Genomic DNA, 17919 nt, shown 5'->3' with positions numbered 1-17919 from the left:
GATATGGTTGATTGTTCAGTTTTGGGTAAATCAGCACGTAATTATTCCATTTAAGATTATAAAAAATGGACGTTTTGCAGTCACACTATCTAATTCTTACTCTTTGTACCTCAATGCATCCTAACCAGTTGCATGTCTATTTCTTGAGTTAGAAAGAATCTTAGTAACATCTTTCTTGAGTACAGTTCCCATTGGTATACTTTCTCTGTTCTTGGCTCAAGTCTCAGGAAGTAGATCATTGCGAGAAGCTTGTGACTCTCAATCCCAGCTGCCCTCCTATTCTTTCCTCTGTAGGACAGCCCATGTACTCTCGTGAACATGGTGCTGCTGCATCTGAGCGACTTCAGTTGGGGACACCGCCTCCTCTGTTGGCAGCTCGTTTGGTGCCACCTCGAAACCTCATGGGATCCTCCATTGGGTACCATACCTCAGTCTCCAGCCCCACCCCTCTGGTCCCAGGTAAGCTTTGCTACAGATGGCCATCCACCTCTGATCTTTTGTACCATAAACTGACCAACCTAAGAGGTGATCTGGTATCCTGATCTGCTCTCACAGATTCCTATTAAAACTCCTAGGTAGTTTTATTTTCTATTTCTCTGCTTCTTTGGTTTGTCCCTAGTGGCTCCTAGATGATTAGGTCTCCTGTGTGTCTGTCATCTCTGGTGTCCTTTGTATTTACTTTCCGTGCGTCTGTAACTAAGGTCATGCTAGTTCCTTGAACTAGTTTCTAATCCGATAGATAGGAAGAGAGTATCTACTTGAATGGTTTCTAATCAGTTACATGTTACAAGAAAACTAGGTTAATTTTTCTTTAAAACAAAACAAAAACATCTGGTTTCTTCCTCATCATGGATGAAAATGTCTTTTTCCCGTCTGTCCCTTGTTGTATGGAATGGCTGTGTATAATGTGATTTCTTGAAAACTCTTCCCTCCTATTGACATGTACATTTTGAAGATCTATGGAGTGCTTTGAGGGTGTCTCACGAGGTTTTTAACATTTCTCACTTTGCGTTTAGATCTCAGTTCATCATGATTAAAGGGCTTTCAAGTTTCTTAGGGTTCTGTGTATTCCCAGGAATTATCAGATCGAGACTATTTGATTACGTAACTTCTTTAAAACTCTCTGCAACCTCAATATAGATTTTTCTGTCAAGAGTAACAAGTGGTAACTGAAAATTTTTAAATCATAATTTGCTGATCTTATACTCTGGATTATAGAACTAATCGGCTAGTAATAAAGATCTGAATGTACCTTATCTTGTAGCTGAAACCTAATACGAGCAACAAAGGAGTTTTTCCACTAAGAAAAAAAGATGCAAATATTTATATTGATAAATTACAACTGTGAGAATCAGCATCTTCACTCCATCTTAACCTTCTTTCATTTTATGTAGGATGAAAAGGATATTTTGGAGATAAGCACATTCAGAATTTTTTTTAAACACTAACAGGATATTTATTTAGCATAAGAATTTTAAAAATTAAATTTTTAGGGACTTCCCTGGCAGTCCAGTGGTTAAGACTCCGTGCTTCCAATGCAGGGGGCGTGGGTTTGATCCCTGGTTGGGGAACCAGGATCCCACATATTGCGCAGTGCGGCCAAAAAAAAATAAAGAAAAGCAGATAACCAAATTAATAGATTGGTTTTTTTACCCCAATTAAAAGAATACCTAGAAATTAGGTGAGACGTGATAACAAAGGAAACTCAGCCAGTCATTTGTATATGGCGTTCATGTATGTGAAAACTTCTCTTAAAAATGTGCATTTAAGTTTGCATTAGGTGATTAATATAGAGGACAAAAATGACTAGGTAAACGAATCCAGAAATATATCAGTAATTCAGAATGGATTTGCATGTCTGTGTTTTGTGACTGGAACATTTTTGTTTCTTTGACTTCCAATAGGTTTATCTATATACTATATTTCAAAGAGAGAAATATATATGAGTTGATACATTTGTTGAAGAAAATTCATTTTTGTGGTTATTTTATAATAGGAAATTATTTAACTACTGTTATTTGTTACATGTTTTGTTGTTTTGTTTTCCCTCAGATACCTATGAACCAGATGGTTATAATCCAGAAGCTCCTAGTATTACCAGTTCTGGTAGATCTCAGTATAGGCAGTTTTTTTCAAGAACACAGACACAGCGCCCAAACCTGATTGGCCTAACCTCTGGAGATATGGATGCAAATCCAAGAGGTAAGAATGCATTTAACTTTTTCTCATGCTAAATGTCATTTGGGCATAGCATTTCTGACCTCACTAAGGTCTAAAAATACTTTCAACAGTCTCTTTTTGAATAGTGCTGTGTAATGATCTCAAATAAATGTTTTTGAATATCTATCTCCAAATTTTACTTTAAAGCTATAAATAAAATAAAAATAAATATATTCTGCTTATATTTATTTTTAAATTAAAATAATACTAGTGTTAATTAATTGCTCTTTTTGTAGGACTTTAGGCTATTTTAGGCACTATGCTAGATGTTAGATATAGAAAGACGACATGATCCCTCGCCCTCAAAGAACTAATCATTTAATGGCCTACTTTATGTTTTAAGAGCTGTGCTTCACACTAATAACATTGAGAATTTTAAACACTATGATAAAATTATCCTTTGACCATTTTTATTATTTATGATTATAACCATATGTTAGGACCTTTATAAAGCATAGCCACAAATCTTAAAAGATTAAATGCAAGCATTGCCTTTAATATGGGTTGATACCATCCTTTCACCTCCGCTCAAAAAAAAGTTTGGTTAAAGAGTTTGATGAGATTCCAGTTTCTTACTTATTATTATAGTTAGATTTCCAGTATTAAATTGCAATTTGAACGACTGGCCATGTGCCATCCTGAGGATATTTTCCTGATTTAATTATATGGTGGACATTTTCCTGTTCTTACCTTCTTTCTTATCCTGATTTTATTAACTCTTCTTTACTGCCATTAATGACATTATTGCCACTACCAGTTAACAGTTTTGTGTCAAGATTAAACCAAATCCTTTTTAATATATTATTATCTCTAATATTCCTTACCAACAACTTAAATTAGGTACTATTTTTATTCTCTTTTGTATAGACAGACACTGAGGCGAAGAGAGGTTAAAGAACTTGCCCATTATTAATTCTTTTCTGTTCTATTCTATTCTATACATCAGTGGTCTCCAGCCTTTTTGGCACCAGGGACAGTTTTCTTGGAAGACAGTTCTTCCACAGACGGACGGTGCAGCGGGTGGTGGTGGGGATAGTTCAGGCGGTAACGCGAGCGATGGGGAAGCTCGCTAGCCCACTGCTCACCTCCTGCTGTGCGGCCCGGTTCCTAACAGGCAGCGGACCGCTACTGGTCTTTGGCCCGGGGGTTGGGGACCCCTGCTATACATGACAGAACTAGCATTTGAACCCAGGTTTATCTAATTCCAAAGAATATGCTCTACACCAATAAAGATGGTAAAAAAAAAAAAAAAAAAAAAAAAGAATATGCTCTTACCTTCTGTGCTGTAATGCATATATTGTTACCAAATTACCTGAAATTAGTGGGAAGATCATATTTTCAGCCCCACAGTGATTATTCTTTGCTGCTGATTTTACTTTTGGTGGAGTTGCTAAAGTTATGGAGAATACTCAATATAACATGTGCAGTTTTGGGTTGGTATTTGCTTTTTTGTTCAACACACCTCTTTCCACTGACAGGTAACCTATCGTAAGGTCAGCGTCTTATAGTATTTTAGTCTTAACTGTTGTGAATGGAATGTGTTAATTTATAACATTGGCTTTGAAGTTTCCTTTCAATGTTTAGGTTTGAATAATTTTAAACCTACAAAAAAATCAAAAGTGCAATAAACACCTGAATACTTTAACTTAGATTCACCAGTTGTTAACATTTTGTCAGCTTTGGGCATGAATGCTCACTTGTGTGCACTCTTCTCTCTGCCTTCCTCGCCTTCCTCCCCTCTCCCTTCACATTGTTTTCTTGAATCACTTGAAAGTAAATTTTGGAGATTGTGACACTTTAAGATCCTTTAGTTTACATCTGAGAATAAGACACAGTACTACATACGTGCAATATCATTGCCACACATAAAAGAAAATCATAATTCCATAGTAATATCCTATCCATGTGAACTTCTTGTTGAATCCTATAAGGAGACAAATATTTCACTCCATTTGTGGCCTAATAAGTTTGATCACTTGCCGTAATTGTTAGAACTCTCCATTGTAAAGTAAATAATTTGTGGAGTGGTACTTTGGCATCAGATAAATATCTTATTCTCCAACACCCTTTCACTGATTTTTTTTTTCCTTCCATTTATGATCCTTGCCTGAATCAGTCATTACATTAGAGTTGGCTAGGAGTTTTTAAATGTGCATATTGTATTTTTGAAAAAGGAGAAAAAGGAGGCAATTGATAATTTATTTTTGCTGTTAAACATTTCTGAAAAGGAAATGGTAGTAGTTAGGTGCTATTCACAGTGATTTTTAGCTTTTGGACTAAATAATTTTAATCATTTGAAATTCCCCAAATACAACGCCTGGTCAGTAATGTTAATTTTTGTTTTCTACAGCTGCTAACATTGTCATCCAGACTGAACCACCAGTTCCTGTTTCAATTAATAGCAACATAACCAGAGTAGTTCTTGAACCAGATAGCCGGAAAAGAGCTATGAGTGGTTTGGAAGGGTCGCTGGCAAAGAAACCTTGGCTGGGAAAGTAAGATAATTTGCTAATTAGTAACATCTAATTGATGTTTCTGGTTTTTTGTTTGCAGTAGTAAATTTGTAAAATTAAGAGTTGTCATTAATCATTAATTTTCAATCTATGTGCCTCAAAGCTAAGGTTCCCAGAGGCATCATTAGTATGTCTTAAATATTGAAAAGTTAACAGAATATTGATAATAGATATTAGTAATTTGTACTGATTTCTAGGCCTAACCCAGTATTAGAATTATTGAGGCATCAGTCTTCTTTCTTTCTCTCTACCTGTTTGGTTCCCATGTAATAAGGATAATGTGAAAATTACCTAGTCATTTCTGAAGAATGTTAAGTGCGTACAAAGGATACTTGAATAAATATAGACTTACATTCTTTGCTGATTATCTCTTGCCTAGGCATAATGTAGGAGACTTAACCAAGATCTGTTAATATTCCTTTCAGGCAAGGGAATAACAATCAGAGTAAACCAGGATTCTTGAGAAAGAATCAGTATACAAACACCAAATTAGAAGTCAAGAAAATCCCTCAGGAATTGAACAACATTACCAAGCTCAATGAACACTTCAGCAAATTTGGAACTATTGTTAATATCCAGGTAGGTGTGGCTATGTTGGTGACAAAATCCATGTATATAATGTACCTTCAAAAATATTCCTATCAGCTTACCTTGCTTAAACAAGCCAGTGATTAGTCTGATCATCTCTGCTATGTGTTTTAAATTCCACTGTGTATCTGTATGCCCAACTTTATGACGGAGTTGTTGTGCTGAATTTGTCCTCTGAATTCACTTGGTTCTTTTCTGCAACCTCTTCCTGAAAGACAGTGGGCCAGTTACTGTATTTTTGTTCATAGTTGTATCTCTGGACAGATGACTTTTTTACCTGCTTTAGTGTTCTAACTAAGTAGGTGAGATTTTTGGTAACTTCTAAGATTGTAATTTTGTTTACTGACTGGCTTTTATTTTGTGAAATATTAATTGGTTAAGGATGGTTCTAATCTTGAGAATTTTAGGCACTGTAACATATAATCTAACATCAAATAAATCATAGCTTTTATATTTTGCTGTGTGTTTGTTAGATATTTGAATTTATCAATTTGTGGTTGGGTGTTATGCTGTAATTGAGGGTAGTAGAAGGTCTGTTTAAGTTGGGATTTCAGTCAGTTACCCCTGACACTCAGTGTTGCCATCAAACCAAAATATGATTTATGTATCTCTAACTACCTTTTTTCTCTTAAATTTTTCCTAGGTCATTATTCTTTATGGGATTTAGAAAAATTAGGAAGCTTTTAATGTAAATGAGTATATGAGTCTGCTTGGGTTGCCATAACAAATACCATAGACTGGGTGGCTTAAACAACAAAAATTTATTTGTGGGGAATCCAAGATCAGAATACTAGCCAATTTGGTTCCTGGTAAGGACTCTCTGGCTTGGAGACGGGCATCTTCTTGCTGTGTGCTCACATGATGGAAGGAGAGGGAAAGGAAGAGACAGAGAGAGAGAGCTCTTCCTATAAGGTCACCAGTCCTGTCTGATTAGGGCCCCACCCCTTTGATCTCATCTAACCTTATTTACCTCCTAAAAGCCCTGTCTCCAAATACAGCCACATTGGGGGTTAGGGCTTCAACATATGAATTTGGGGAGGACATAACTCAGTCCATAGCAGTAGGCCATAATTTATAGAAGCACTATTCTCTATTTGGGGGATTTTATGTTGTTCTTATTATTTTTTATAAAAACAATGCTATTGTGAGCCTCCTTTTATATAAACCTTTTATTTTTTTATGATGCATTGCTGAATTAAAGGGAATTTTAAAACTTTTTATTTGAACTGCCAAATTGTTCTCCAAAAGGGTTGTGCCAGTTGATACTCCCTAACGCAATGTGTGAACCTCATCAAAGCTCTAATATGGATCCATTAAAAACTTTTAGACCAGTTTCATAAGTGAAAAATTGTACTTGCTTTAATTTGCTTTGTTTTTATTCCTAGGTAGACTCTAATTTATATAGACCATTTGCAGTACTTTTGGATTTACCTGTCCACTGTCTTTGCCCATTTTTTTATGAAGGCATTTATAATAATGCTTTTCCAAACCTTTGCTTGTCATATATATGAAAATTACTTTTTCGTCTTGTCATTTATTTTGTTTGTGGCAGGTTTGGACTGACAGTGGTTTAAAATTTTATTTGGTCAAATCCGCTGTTTGTCTTTATGGGTCCTACCTTTATAGGTGTGCATAAAAAGGCTTTCCAAAGCCTCAGATTATACAGATAATCACCTTTTTTCCCTGGGTTTTTTTGTTTGTTTTTTGTAAAATGTTTTCTCTCTCTGGAGTTTATTTGGATGTAAGATACCAGGGAGGAATTAACAACTTTTCCCCAAGTGGTTATGTAACATCACTAGGATTATTTATTAAATAATCCAATATTCTTTCATATATAATGTTGAAATACACATGTCATCTTTTAAGGGATAGCTAACTTTATTTACATAGGATTCACAATGGATTTCAGCAGGCTGTTTTCTACCTCTGAATTTTTTATCAATAATTTATCAGTATTTGCTTAGCTACAATCATTAATTTATGTGTGTTGTTGTTGTTGCTGTTGGTTTTTCTTATAGGTTGCTTTTAAGGGAGATCCAGAAGCAGCCCTCATCCAGTATCTTACCAATGAGGAGGCCAGAAAAGCCATTTCCAGCACTGAAGCAGTTCTAAACAACCGGTTCATTCGAGTCCTGTGGCACAGGGAAAATAATGAGCAGCCAGCACTACAGTCACCAACACAGCTGCTCCTGCAACAGCAGCAAACACTTAGTCACCTGTCACAGCAGCACCATCACCTGCCGCAACACCTTCATCAGCAGCAAGTGCTGGTGGCCCAGGCTCCTCCCTCAACAGTACATGGGGGTATTCAGAAGGTAATCTACTGGCTCACAGGGAATTAATGGTCCTTTAATCCCATCCTCTAGATCATTGTTTCTCAATTTGTGGTCCTGGGGTCTTCTGCATCAGAGCCATTCAGTTTGATTTGTAGACCGGCAGCATCTGATCTCCTAGGAGCTTATTAGACATGCAGTTTCTTAGGCTTCACCTCAACTTACTGAATTAGAATCACTATGGGTGGGGCCCAGTAATTCGTTATAACAGGCTTTCCAGGTGATTCTTATGTACCTTGAAGGTTGAGAAGTGCTGTGTTGCATCAAAATCACTTATCTGGGTGCACATTCCTGGGTCTTACCTTCTCAGATCTACAGAGTCAGTCTCTAGATATGGGACCCATAAATCTGCATGTTTAAGAAATACCTTTAGTGATTCTTCTCAACACTAAACACTGTCATACTAAAGTATGATAGCCATCCACGACTGAACAACTTTGAACCTAGAACAGCTTCTTTGTTTTGTGTTAGAATCAGTCACTCTTATAGCGATCCTTTTGTCCCACTTTTTCTCATATAGAAAAATTCTGTTCTCTTTAAAACTGAACTGGGAGCTCCAGGAGACTGGGATTTTGTCTGTTGTATTCATTTGATCCCTAGTGCCTAAAACAAGGCCTGGCACACAGCGCTCAAAACATATTTGAATGGATAGATGAACGAAGGAAAGAACAAACCACCATGCATTAGAACCATTCAGATATTGATGATAATGTTAATCTCCTCCTAGCCATTCTCTTGTTTGGATTAAATGCATTCAGATTGGAAAAAAAAAAAGTATTCTTTAACAGTACATAGTATTAACTCCAATTTATCATCGTGTTTATTTGCAGTTAAGCCTGCATTTCTTTTGTCTCTGTCCCATTTCATGTTAGGGCCAAAGGTAAATATTCCCCCAGGTGTTGGTTGAATGGTGTATGAAAGAGTGATACAATCACCTCTGTGATGCATTAGACCCTGTTCTGTTAATGCAGCCCAAGATTATGTTATGTTTTTAGGGTGGCCATATCACAGTTATTCTTATTAAGCTACTGTCAATTAAAACCGTAAGTCTTAAAAAGCATTATATATTGAAGGGAACATTAAGAAAATTATTAGAAAGTTTTTTCTGTATGAGTATATACACATGTGCATGCATAATTTCAAACATCCAAAAAAGTATGGATACTAACAGTCATTTGTATATCCACCTCTTCACTTAAAAAAATCAAACCTTACAGATGATTGAAGCACCCTTCCTTCGCATTTCCTTATCTTCCTCCCCAGGGTAATCACTGTCCTAAATTTGTATCATTCCTAGGCATTTAAAAAAACTTCCACCATAAATATGTTTATTTTGTATATGCAGATGATGAGCAAACCACAGACATCGGGTGCCTATGTTCTTAACAAAGTTCCTGTGAAACATCGTCTTGGACATGCAAGTGGTAACCAGGGTGATGCAGCACACTTGTTGAATCAGTCAGGTGGTGCTGGAGATGATTGCCAGGTATATATTTCTGTGGACCTTTAAATCTGTTTAGAGTTGTTCAGTGACACAAAGAAATTAACAAATTGATTATCACCCAGATTTGTAATGTCTTATTTCCTCAATCAAGATAATTTTGAGAGCTAACCTAAATGTGGCCGGTAAACTTCCCTAATTTCCATGATTCCGCCAGAAATTTGCTAGTTAAATTCTCTTTTCCTATTCAAAGCTAAATAGGAATTTGAAATTTTTAGCCATTTATTAATAGATGTCTTTATTAATCCATTTCTTTTATAATGTTTCTTCTTTAATATAATTAAGAACATCATGAAGGGGATTCAGTCATAGTCAATTCAAAAGTCAGATTTTGAAATATGTTTTTAAGTCGTTTCCTTTCCTTTTGGGAATATATCTATATGATGACTCTCCGGAATGGTGATTTTTTTTTTCCAAGAGAGCTAGGAAAACTGAAAAAGAACAGGTGGGGTTAGCCCTCCTAGACATTAAAAAATACTGTGAAGTCAGTATAACTCAAACAATTTGATACTGGCACATGAAGAGAAAGGCCAGTGGAATAGAATCGAAGACTGAGATTATAGACTCACTTGCAAATAGGAATTTATCATATGCTAACACATTATCTCAGTTCAGCGGGGAAAGTATGGACTCTTTGGTAAATGGTATTGGGATAACTTGATAGCCTGATAGAAAAAAAAATTAGATCCATTTTTAAAATTACATAATAAACCAGGATAATGTCCGCAAGGACCTGAAATTTATATGCTGACGGTAATGCTAAATGGTACAGCCTCCGTGAAAGGAAATTTGGCAGCATCTAGCAAAATTATGTATGCATTTACTCTAAACCAATAATCCTCCTCTAAGAATCTGTGCCAAAGATATACTTGTCAAACTATGGAAAGACATATGAGCAAGGCTAGGGAATGTAGACTCTCTTCAATAGCAAAAGACTGGAAACAATCCAGTGTCCATCAGTATGGGACTGGTTACTTAAAATGTAGTACATGCATACAATAGCGTATGTGTAACTTTGCAAAGGAATGACGAATATCTTTATGTATACCATGAGGTGATCATCAGGATACATTAAGTAAAAAAAGCAAAATGGGACAAAAAATGTAGAGTCGGCCACTGTTTATTTAAGAAAGTAGGGGCAGTGAATACGAATAAGTACTTGCTTATGATAGAAAAAAACAACAAAAAAAGTAACCCATATCATTTAAATCTTGGTGGTTACGGCAAGGATAGAAGAAACTAGACAACTTTAAAAACCTCCAAAACATTTCTTAATTCTGTCCACCAGAAAGGTCTAGAAACAATGACCCAGCCTGATGGTAATGAACCTTGACATGCCCCTTCCCCCAGCTCCAAAAGGAACCAGGGATCCTTGAAGAAATGGCTGTCCCCAGATCTGGGGCTGACAGTGTTCCAGATGAGCCTAGAATACTTTGTCAAACCAGAAAGCGAGGAATTTGTCAAAGATTACTAGCATCCTATCAAAGAATGAAAAAATGTCATAAAGGCTCTAGAACTACTCACCAATTTAAAGGAAATTCAGAGGACAGAGGGACTCGTTAAAGGATACCATAGAATCCTGTGGTGAATACTATAGGATGAATGACCTGGTTTCTTCCAGAATTGATTTGCAAAGAAAAGAAAGATACAGAGAGGGAAACGGAATTAAAGGAGACTTTAAAGAGATATAACCAATTGCATTTATATGGACCTTAGTAGGTCCTAATTTAAATGTGAAAAAAATGTTTAGAAAATTATAATAGAATCTGGAAATGTGACTATTTAATGATATTAAAGAATTGTTATACCTTTTAAGTGTGACAACGGTATTGTGGTTTTACTTAAAAAAGAAAGGAGTCCTTATCTTTTAGAGATACAACTGAATTATTTACAGATAAAATAGTGTGTGTGTTATGATGATGTAGTTGGGGGTTTAAATAAAACAAGGTTATTTTATATAAAATCATGTAAATTAATTAATGATTTTACATAAAATAATGTAAACTGATGATTGTTTCTGCTTGCTGATGGATACGTCGTTTTTTATATATAATTTTGTACTTTTGTTTGTTTCAAAAAATTTGATACTAAAAGATAGAAAAACAAAAGCAATCTCAGACTTTGAAGTCACACAGCCCTGACTGACTTGACCTGCTTCTTAACTAGCTGTGTTAAATAACTGGCGAGCATTGGTTTCCTTTTCAATAAACTCAGTTGCTATGGGGATTAAAAAATTTCATGTTGGTAAAGCTTAAAAGAGAAGTGTTTATTCGCACATAATAAGTGCTCAGTAACTTGCAGGTGGTGCCGTTTTTATTTTGATAAATAGTAGTAACAGCACGGGCATCATCTCTGCAGGTTCCTACAGTACTTGAGAGAGCTTCCTGTGGATTTAAAGTAGCTTAATTTTTAGGACAATTAAGTATTATATGATTGAGATAAGTTTTGTATTTGTATATATTGCATGATTGAATTTTCCATGAATTTCTTAGTATTATATCCTGTGTCCCTTATATCATATATTCAAAGTTAATTTAAAAATAAAAGAGTGGAGTATGTTAGGGAAGACTTGAACCAGAGAGGTGTTAGTACACCATATTGCTCTGCTATGCCTTAAAGAGGGGAAGATTAACTGGAGTCATCTGTTCAGAAAGGAATCTAAATACCAAAACAAGCACAGTAAAGATGGTCACCATTTTACTTGCAAAGTTAGATCTGTGAGCTAACTACTTGTCTTATGGTTGGTTGTAAACTCATATAACATTTGATTAAATATAATATTAAGACTATGACTGCAAAGTACCTTAATTCTTAGGAGGGTTTGCAATTATTAGAAACATGCGTTCTTATTTGGCATTGTGGAAAATAGCTTAATGACATTACCCCCCCAAAGACCTCCAGGAACACACCTGTAGTTGAACAACTCCTACTCAGTGAGGGAGTATACACAGTGAAACCATGGAACATCTCATTTAGAGGGTGTTAGCAAGGACTTATTTTAGGATTGGCTGTGTTAGGTGATTTGTTGGAGGGTTAAAGGAAACAGGAGTAATTCTATGGTCAGACTTCCTAATACATTTACCGAGAAGGAGGGAAGACTAGAATTACGCTAAAGCTGTAATTGGTAAAGAAGCTGTAGTCATTCATATTAGCCAGGGTAGAGAGATGTTTAGTCATTTTTATGGTTTGGATAGTGTTCATGGTTTGTGTGTGTGTGTGTTCAGTCGTGATAATGGAGTGATCTTGTTTTTGCCTTGATCCACCATGGGCACAAGAGTGACCTTGTCTGAGGTTGATGTTCTATGAAATTGTTTATGTTCCACAAGGGGACACTAAGGCCTAGCTGTGAGTGGCAGTCTGGCTCCTAGATGTCAGGAGTTGTTCTTTTTCCCACAATTAAAAAAATATAAAGAAAAGAAAGATAAGTGATTGTATTCAGAAACACAACATTATTGCTTAAAATTAGTTTTTGTTTTTATATTTGAATGACAATTGAGTTTATGTATAAAGAACTTGTTTTATAAATGATTTTTAAATGTAAAAAAAATATATGGAGTCTTTTTAAAAAATGATTTTAAGGTATTGCTAAGATTTAATTTAATTATATTTGTGTTTCATAGATATTTTCAACTCCAGGCCATCCAAAAATGATCTACAGCTCCTCAAACTTAAAGACACCTTCAAAACTTTGTTCAGGATCAAAGTCTCACGATGTCCAAGAAGTTCTTAAAAAGAAGCAGGTAACAGCCTCAGTTCTTGTTTCCTTCAAGAGGAAAGGATCTATTGAATTCTTTTTTTTTTTTTTAATAAATTTATTTATTTTTTATTTATTTATTTTTGGCTGCGTTGGGTCTTCGTTGCTGTGTGTGGGCTTTCTCTAGTTGCGGAGAGCAGGGGCTTCTCTTCGTTGCGGTGCGTGGGCTTCTCATCACGGTGGCTTCTCTTGTGGAGCACGGGCTGTAGGCACACGGGCTTCAGTAGATGTGGCACACAGTCGTCAGTAGTTGTGGCTCGCGGGCTCTAGAGCGCAGGCTCAGTAGTTGTGGCTCACGGGCTTAGTTGCTCCGCGGCATGTGGGATCTTCCTGGACCAGGGCTTGAACCCGTGTCCACTGCATTGGCAGGCAGATTTTCACCCACTGCGCCACCAGGGAAGTCCGGGATCTGTTGAATTCTTAAGTGATTATATTAACACCTCTGAACAGTTCATGTTGTTATGGAACTACATTATAACATTTATTTAGCTGCTGCTTGATGCATTGTACACTTGAAAAAAAGATGAGCAAACAGAAAAAATGTTTTGCAGTTGCCTTTCAGTGGCTACATCAAGCACAAAGAAAGAACTTTTTTCTATGTAAAAGTAAAAGACACTGAGCTGTCGTCCCGTCCATCTCCCCCGCCCCCAGCAAGGGAGAGAAACAAATACTTTTATTTCATTATTTACTCTTCTAATTCCTTTCTGGCTTCGTAAGTTAGATAATATTTCACGTGAAGTGTAACAATTATGTAGTTATTATTCATGTGACTCAGTTCTGAGTTTCATTATCATCTTAGATTTAAACTCACATAGAGTTTTTCAAATAAAATAGTTATTTATATATATTATCTCAGTATAATTGGAGATTTAATTAACAGAGGGGTTGGAGGCAACATTTTCCAGGCAAAAATCCATAGATTTTGCTATCATTTCTAACCTATAGCTGCATGTCACTTTTAGACTTTAGACTTTATTTTTAGACTTCAAACTTCAAAAATAAGGATTTGGCTTATTATGTGGGAAAATGAAAACAGCTCTTGTTTTTCTTTACATATATATCCAGGTCATTTAAGTGAATAAACCTCATAGATACAGCTAATTAGTGTTCAGTATTTTAAATATTAAAGTACAGTTACAAACATAAACTCTTTTATATTGGAGGTGTGGGGGAAAATAGGTTTAAAGGTTTCATCTCTGGCTTCAGCTGTTTTTTGATTAGGAGGAAAATCTGTCTCGTATAAGGGGTGACTCAGAAGAAATGAGTTGAGACTGTAGTAGCCTTATGTATCATGGGCAAACTTAGTTATTCATTACTGATTTTTTCTTTACCTGTTCATACAGGAAGCAATGAAGCTACAACAAGATATGAGGAAAAAGAGGCAAGAAATGTTAGAAAAGCAAATAGAATGCCAAAAGGTAAGATAAATGTTCATTATTTGCATGCTGGAATTGATGTATGGAATGGATTTTACAAAGATATCCCCAATAAAGTTTTAAAGGTTATTTATATTAAAATTTACTAAGCATAGTTTTACTTTTTTCTGTTTATTTTATAGATGTTAATATCCAAGCTAGAAAAAAACAAAAACATGAAACCAGAAGAGAGAGCAAATATAATGAAGACTTTAAAAGAGCTTGGAGAAAAGATCTCACAATTGAAAGATGAGTTAAAAACATCTTCTGCAGTCTGCACACCATCTAAAGTAAAGACAAAAACAGAGGTACCTATTTGCATTTTTCATTCAGCATAGGGTTATTGAACATCTGTGGTGTGCTTGGCACTTTAAAAGTGCAGTGGAACCCTTAGGTAGCTAATAGTCTAGTGTGAGACAATTATAAGTATCTTTTTTTTTTTTTAATGTTTCTGTAGATGCTGTACACTCCCTCTGAAAGAAGTGATAATACCGGGTTTGAACAAAGATGTTTTTTAACTGAATTTTTTTGTTCTCCATGCTGACGATGTAACTGCTTAGAGTGATGGCAAGGAAAGAGACATTTCCTATTTCAGCAGCTTTTTTTTCTAATTTTTTAATAATGTTGTAATGCATCCATCCCTTTTAATATTCAAAAGATATCATTGACTTTAGTATGGATAAAAATATGGCTTTCTATTGAAAAGAATAATCAAAAGTTCTAGATCCATTTAAGTCTAATTTTGTTCATTTCTATTTGTTTCCTTACTGTAGAAGAATACTTGCTTTTACACCATGGTTCCATCATTATTCTACAGCTCTATAGTGGGATTTTAGATAAATTTGCAGCCCTTTGAGAACTGGGAATAAATTTGTCAGATATATATATATAGAATGCAAATTTTTATGTACAGTATTATATTACATTTGAAATTGTGGTTCTCTGTTATAAAAGGAATGTAAAGTGTTTCATTAAGATTGCTTTTACACAACATTGTAAATCAACTATACTTCAATAAAAATTTTTTGAAAAAGATTAATTTATGATCTAAAAAAATGATTGCTTTTTAAAAATATAATAAAAATGTTATTTTAATTGAAATTTCCCCCAATTATAAAAAGAGCATTTAATTATAGAAAGAAATTTAAGAGAATATGGGGGAAAGAAAATCTCTCATAGTCACAGCAGCTAAAGGCTGATAATTTGTTTCTTACCCAAAAAAAAAAAAAAAAAAGAGTGGCAATAGTTATAGGGTTCAGATCTGAAAGCAATTATGTAACTGTTATGTTTGTACTATTAGTGAATTTTTATTGTGTAATTTATTTTGCCCTATTATGTTTCACTTATTATGCTTTATTACGTTCTCAGCTCCCTCATCTCAGATGACTGTTTCCAAGGTCTGATTTTTAGGCCATCTTAAGCATTTGTAATACTGCTTGCTTATTAAGCAGTAATACTGTTTATTGTTACTACTGATAACATTATACTCTCTACATGTTTTCTATTATATCTGTAAAGTTACTTTCCTTAAAACACCCATGTTTATTGCATACTCTCACATTTACCCAGAAGAGATGTTTGTCATTCTATAAGTGTCATATTGTGAACAAGATTTTGTAAGTTGTCTAAAAAATACATTTTTACTCTTAATTTTTCCAAAGGCCCAAAAAGAACTATTAGATACCGAACTGGACCTTCACAAGAGGCTATCCTCAGGAGAAGACACAACAGAGTTACGGAAAAAACTCAATCAGTTACAGGTTGAGGTGAGATTTAAGAGGAGTTACCCACTACATTTAACATCTCAAAATAGTTTTCCAAGATTTAGTCTGACAATGTGTTATATTCTGCTTTTTGTTGTTATTCAGGCTGCACGATTAGGTATTTTACCTGTGGGTCGAGGAAAGACCATGTCCTCTCAAGGTCGAGGAAGAGGCCGAGGCCGTGGAGGAAGAGGAAGGGGTTCACTAAATCACATGGTGGTGGACCACCGCCCTAAAGCACTAACAGTTGGGGGATTCATTGAGGAGGAGAAAGATGACTTACTTCAGCATTTTTCAGTAAGTTTTTAAAGTAGTAAATGCCAACTCTAAAAGCATTGTATTTAGCATTTCCTTGTTGCCTTCTGTATAAATGTCAAATGTTTTACAGATTAGAAAATTAAGTTGTAAAATCATGGATATTAGCAAATTCCTATTAATATATTTGAAGGTCAAGAAGCAGCTCATGCTATGTTCCATAATACTTCACATAAATGCATTTGTCGTAACAAGTTATTCGAAAGCTATATTTGATTTTTGCTTTAGGGTTTATTACATGGTTTATCAGGTGTTTATAGTCAATAAGTGAAAATAGTCTGGGATGGAGACGAAATCCAAAGGAAGAATTTGTTAGGAGAAGAGTCATGTTTAGTTATATTCTGTATACAGTGGTGACCACTTACTTTTAGACAAATATGCAAATAGATATTTGCCACAGGTGAATGTTTTTATTATTTTGCACATAAACAGAGTATATTCTTTTTCTAACCACTCATTAATGCATTCAGTAACTTTTTTGAGTGTTATTTGTGCTAGAGCATTTTCATACATGATCTCATGAAACCTTAAATAACTGTATAAAGTGCAAGTAGAAACCCATGTGTACAGATCGGAAAACTAAAGCTTAAAAAAGTCACCCAAGATCATACAGTTAATAAGTGACAGGACCAAGGTAAAAATACACAACTGACTGTTAACATCCAGATGCCTATTCCTCAAACAACTTTTTTGAGAGAAAACATTTTCAACCCTATTAAGTGTTAAACATGGTGAGAGAAATCTTAAAGAGCAAGACTTCACTCCATAGTTTCTTATTAGTTTGATGCTCATTAATCCTGTTTCACCCTGGCTATTACAGAATGGTGGGTTGTTATAAGATGTCCAGATTTGAGAGCCACCTGGGCTGCAGTCTGTTTACTCTTGAGCCAATTTTTTCACTAGCCTGACTGTTATTTTCTTTTGTGGTAAAGTGGGAGATTGTCTTGAAGTGACTTCTTTGAGGAGTAAAGAAGATAATGTATGGAGGAGCACTGTACATGGGCAGGGTGTTCTTCTGGAGGCTGGGTGAATGTTGATTTTTGTCTCTCAGTGTTGAGTATATAACATTCGAATCTCCTTGCCAAAACGTGGGCATGGGCATTTAGACCCACTGCCAGCTCTGGTGAGGTGCATTAGATAATAATGTATAATAATATAAAGCAGAATTTTTATAAATTTGGCTCTGTAGAAAGTTTTAGTTACAAAAAGTAGGTAATTTTGTTAGGTAGGAAGCTGCATGCTCTACCCTGAGGGTTATATATAAATCTTTAAGTTTTAATCCAGAAGTCATGCTCAAATGGCTCTCTTTCCTTCTCGTAAGTAGAGTCATTCTAGAGTATCTAATAATAACCAACTTTTATATACATATATTTGTTAAGTCTGAAATACGGCGCTTGGTTTTCGGAGAGGGGTGTGTCCAGGCATTTGGGGAAGGAGCAAACGAAGCCAAGGCCGGTAAGGCAACTTCAAGAATGAGACACTACCATTGGTTTCAATGGTGTTTTGTAGTTTGTTTT

At 35.3% G+C, this 17919-nt stretch overlaps 1 protein-coding gene across 10 annotated transcripts in view; it reads left to right on the top strand.

The window, feature by feature from the left end:
• The window catches only part of RBM27 (RNA binding motif protein 27), an 81453-nt gene that overhangs the window by 36203 nt on the left and 27331 nt on the right, over positions 1-17919 (top strand). For 6 of the 10 annotated variants that reach the window (XR_014261651.1, XM_082454088.1, XM_082454089.1 and 3 more), the window contains exons 9-19: positions 295-459; positions 2053-2202; positions 4571-4715; positions 5159-5312; positions 7340-7636; positions 9000-9140; positions 12776-12895; positions 14253-14327; positions 14468-14632; positions 15986-16090; positions 16193-16384. Coding sequence is in view for 9 of the 10 variants with exons in the window: in XM_082454088.1 (XP_082310214.1) it covers positions 295-459; positions 2053-2202; positions 4571-4715; positions 5159-5312; positions 7340-7636; positions 9000-9140; positions 12776-12895; positions 14253-14327; positions 14468-14632; positions 15986-16090; positions 16193-16384 (1709 nt within the window). In the remaining variant the exon portion in view is untranslated. Of the gene's footprint in view, positions 1-294; positions 460-2052; positions 2203-4570; positions 4716-5158; positions 5313-7339; positions 7637-8999; positions 9141-12775; positions 12896-14252; positions 14328-14467; positions 14633-14781; positions 15954-15985; positions 16091-16192; positions 16385-17919 lie in introns of those variants that run through there. The other 4 variants (XM_082454093.1, XM_082454092.1, XM_082454091.1 and 1 more) reach the window with 3 other exon arrangements.

This window comes from Balaenoptera physalus (genome assembly GCF_965194825.1).
Source record: "Balaenoptera physalus genome assembly, chromosome: 3".
Taxonomy (NCBI): Eukaryota; Metazoa; Chordata; class Mammalia; order Artiodactyla; family Balaenopteridae; genus Balaenoptera; species Balaenoptera physalus.
This window is presented reverse-complemented; position numbering and strand designations above follow the sequence as displayed.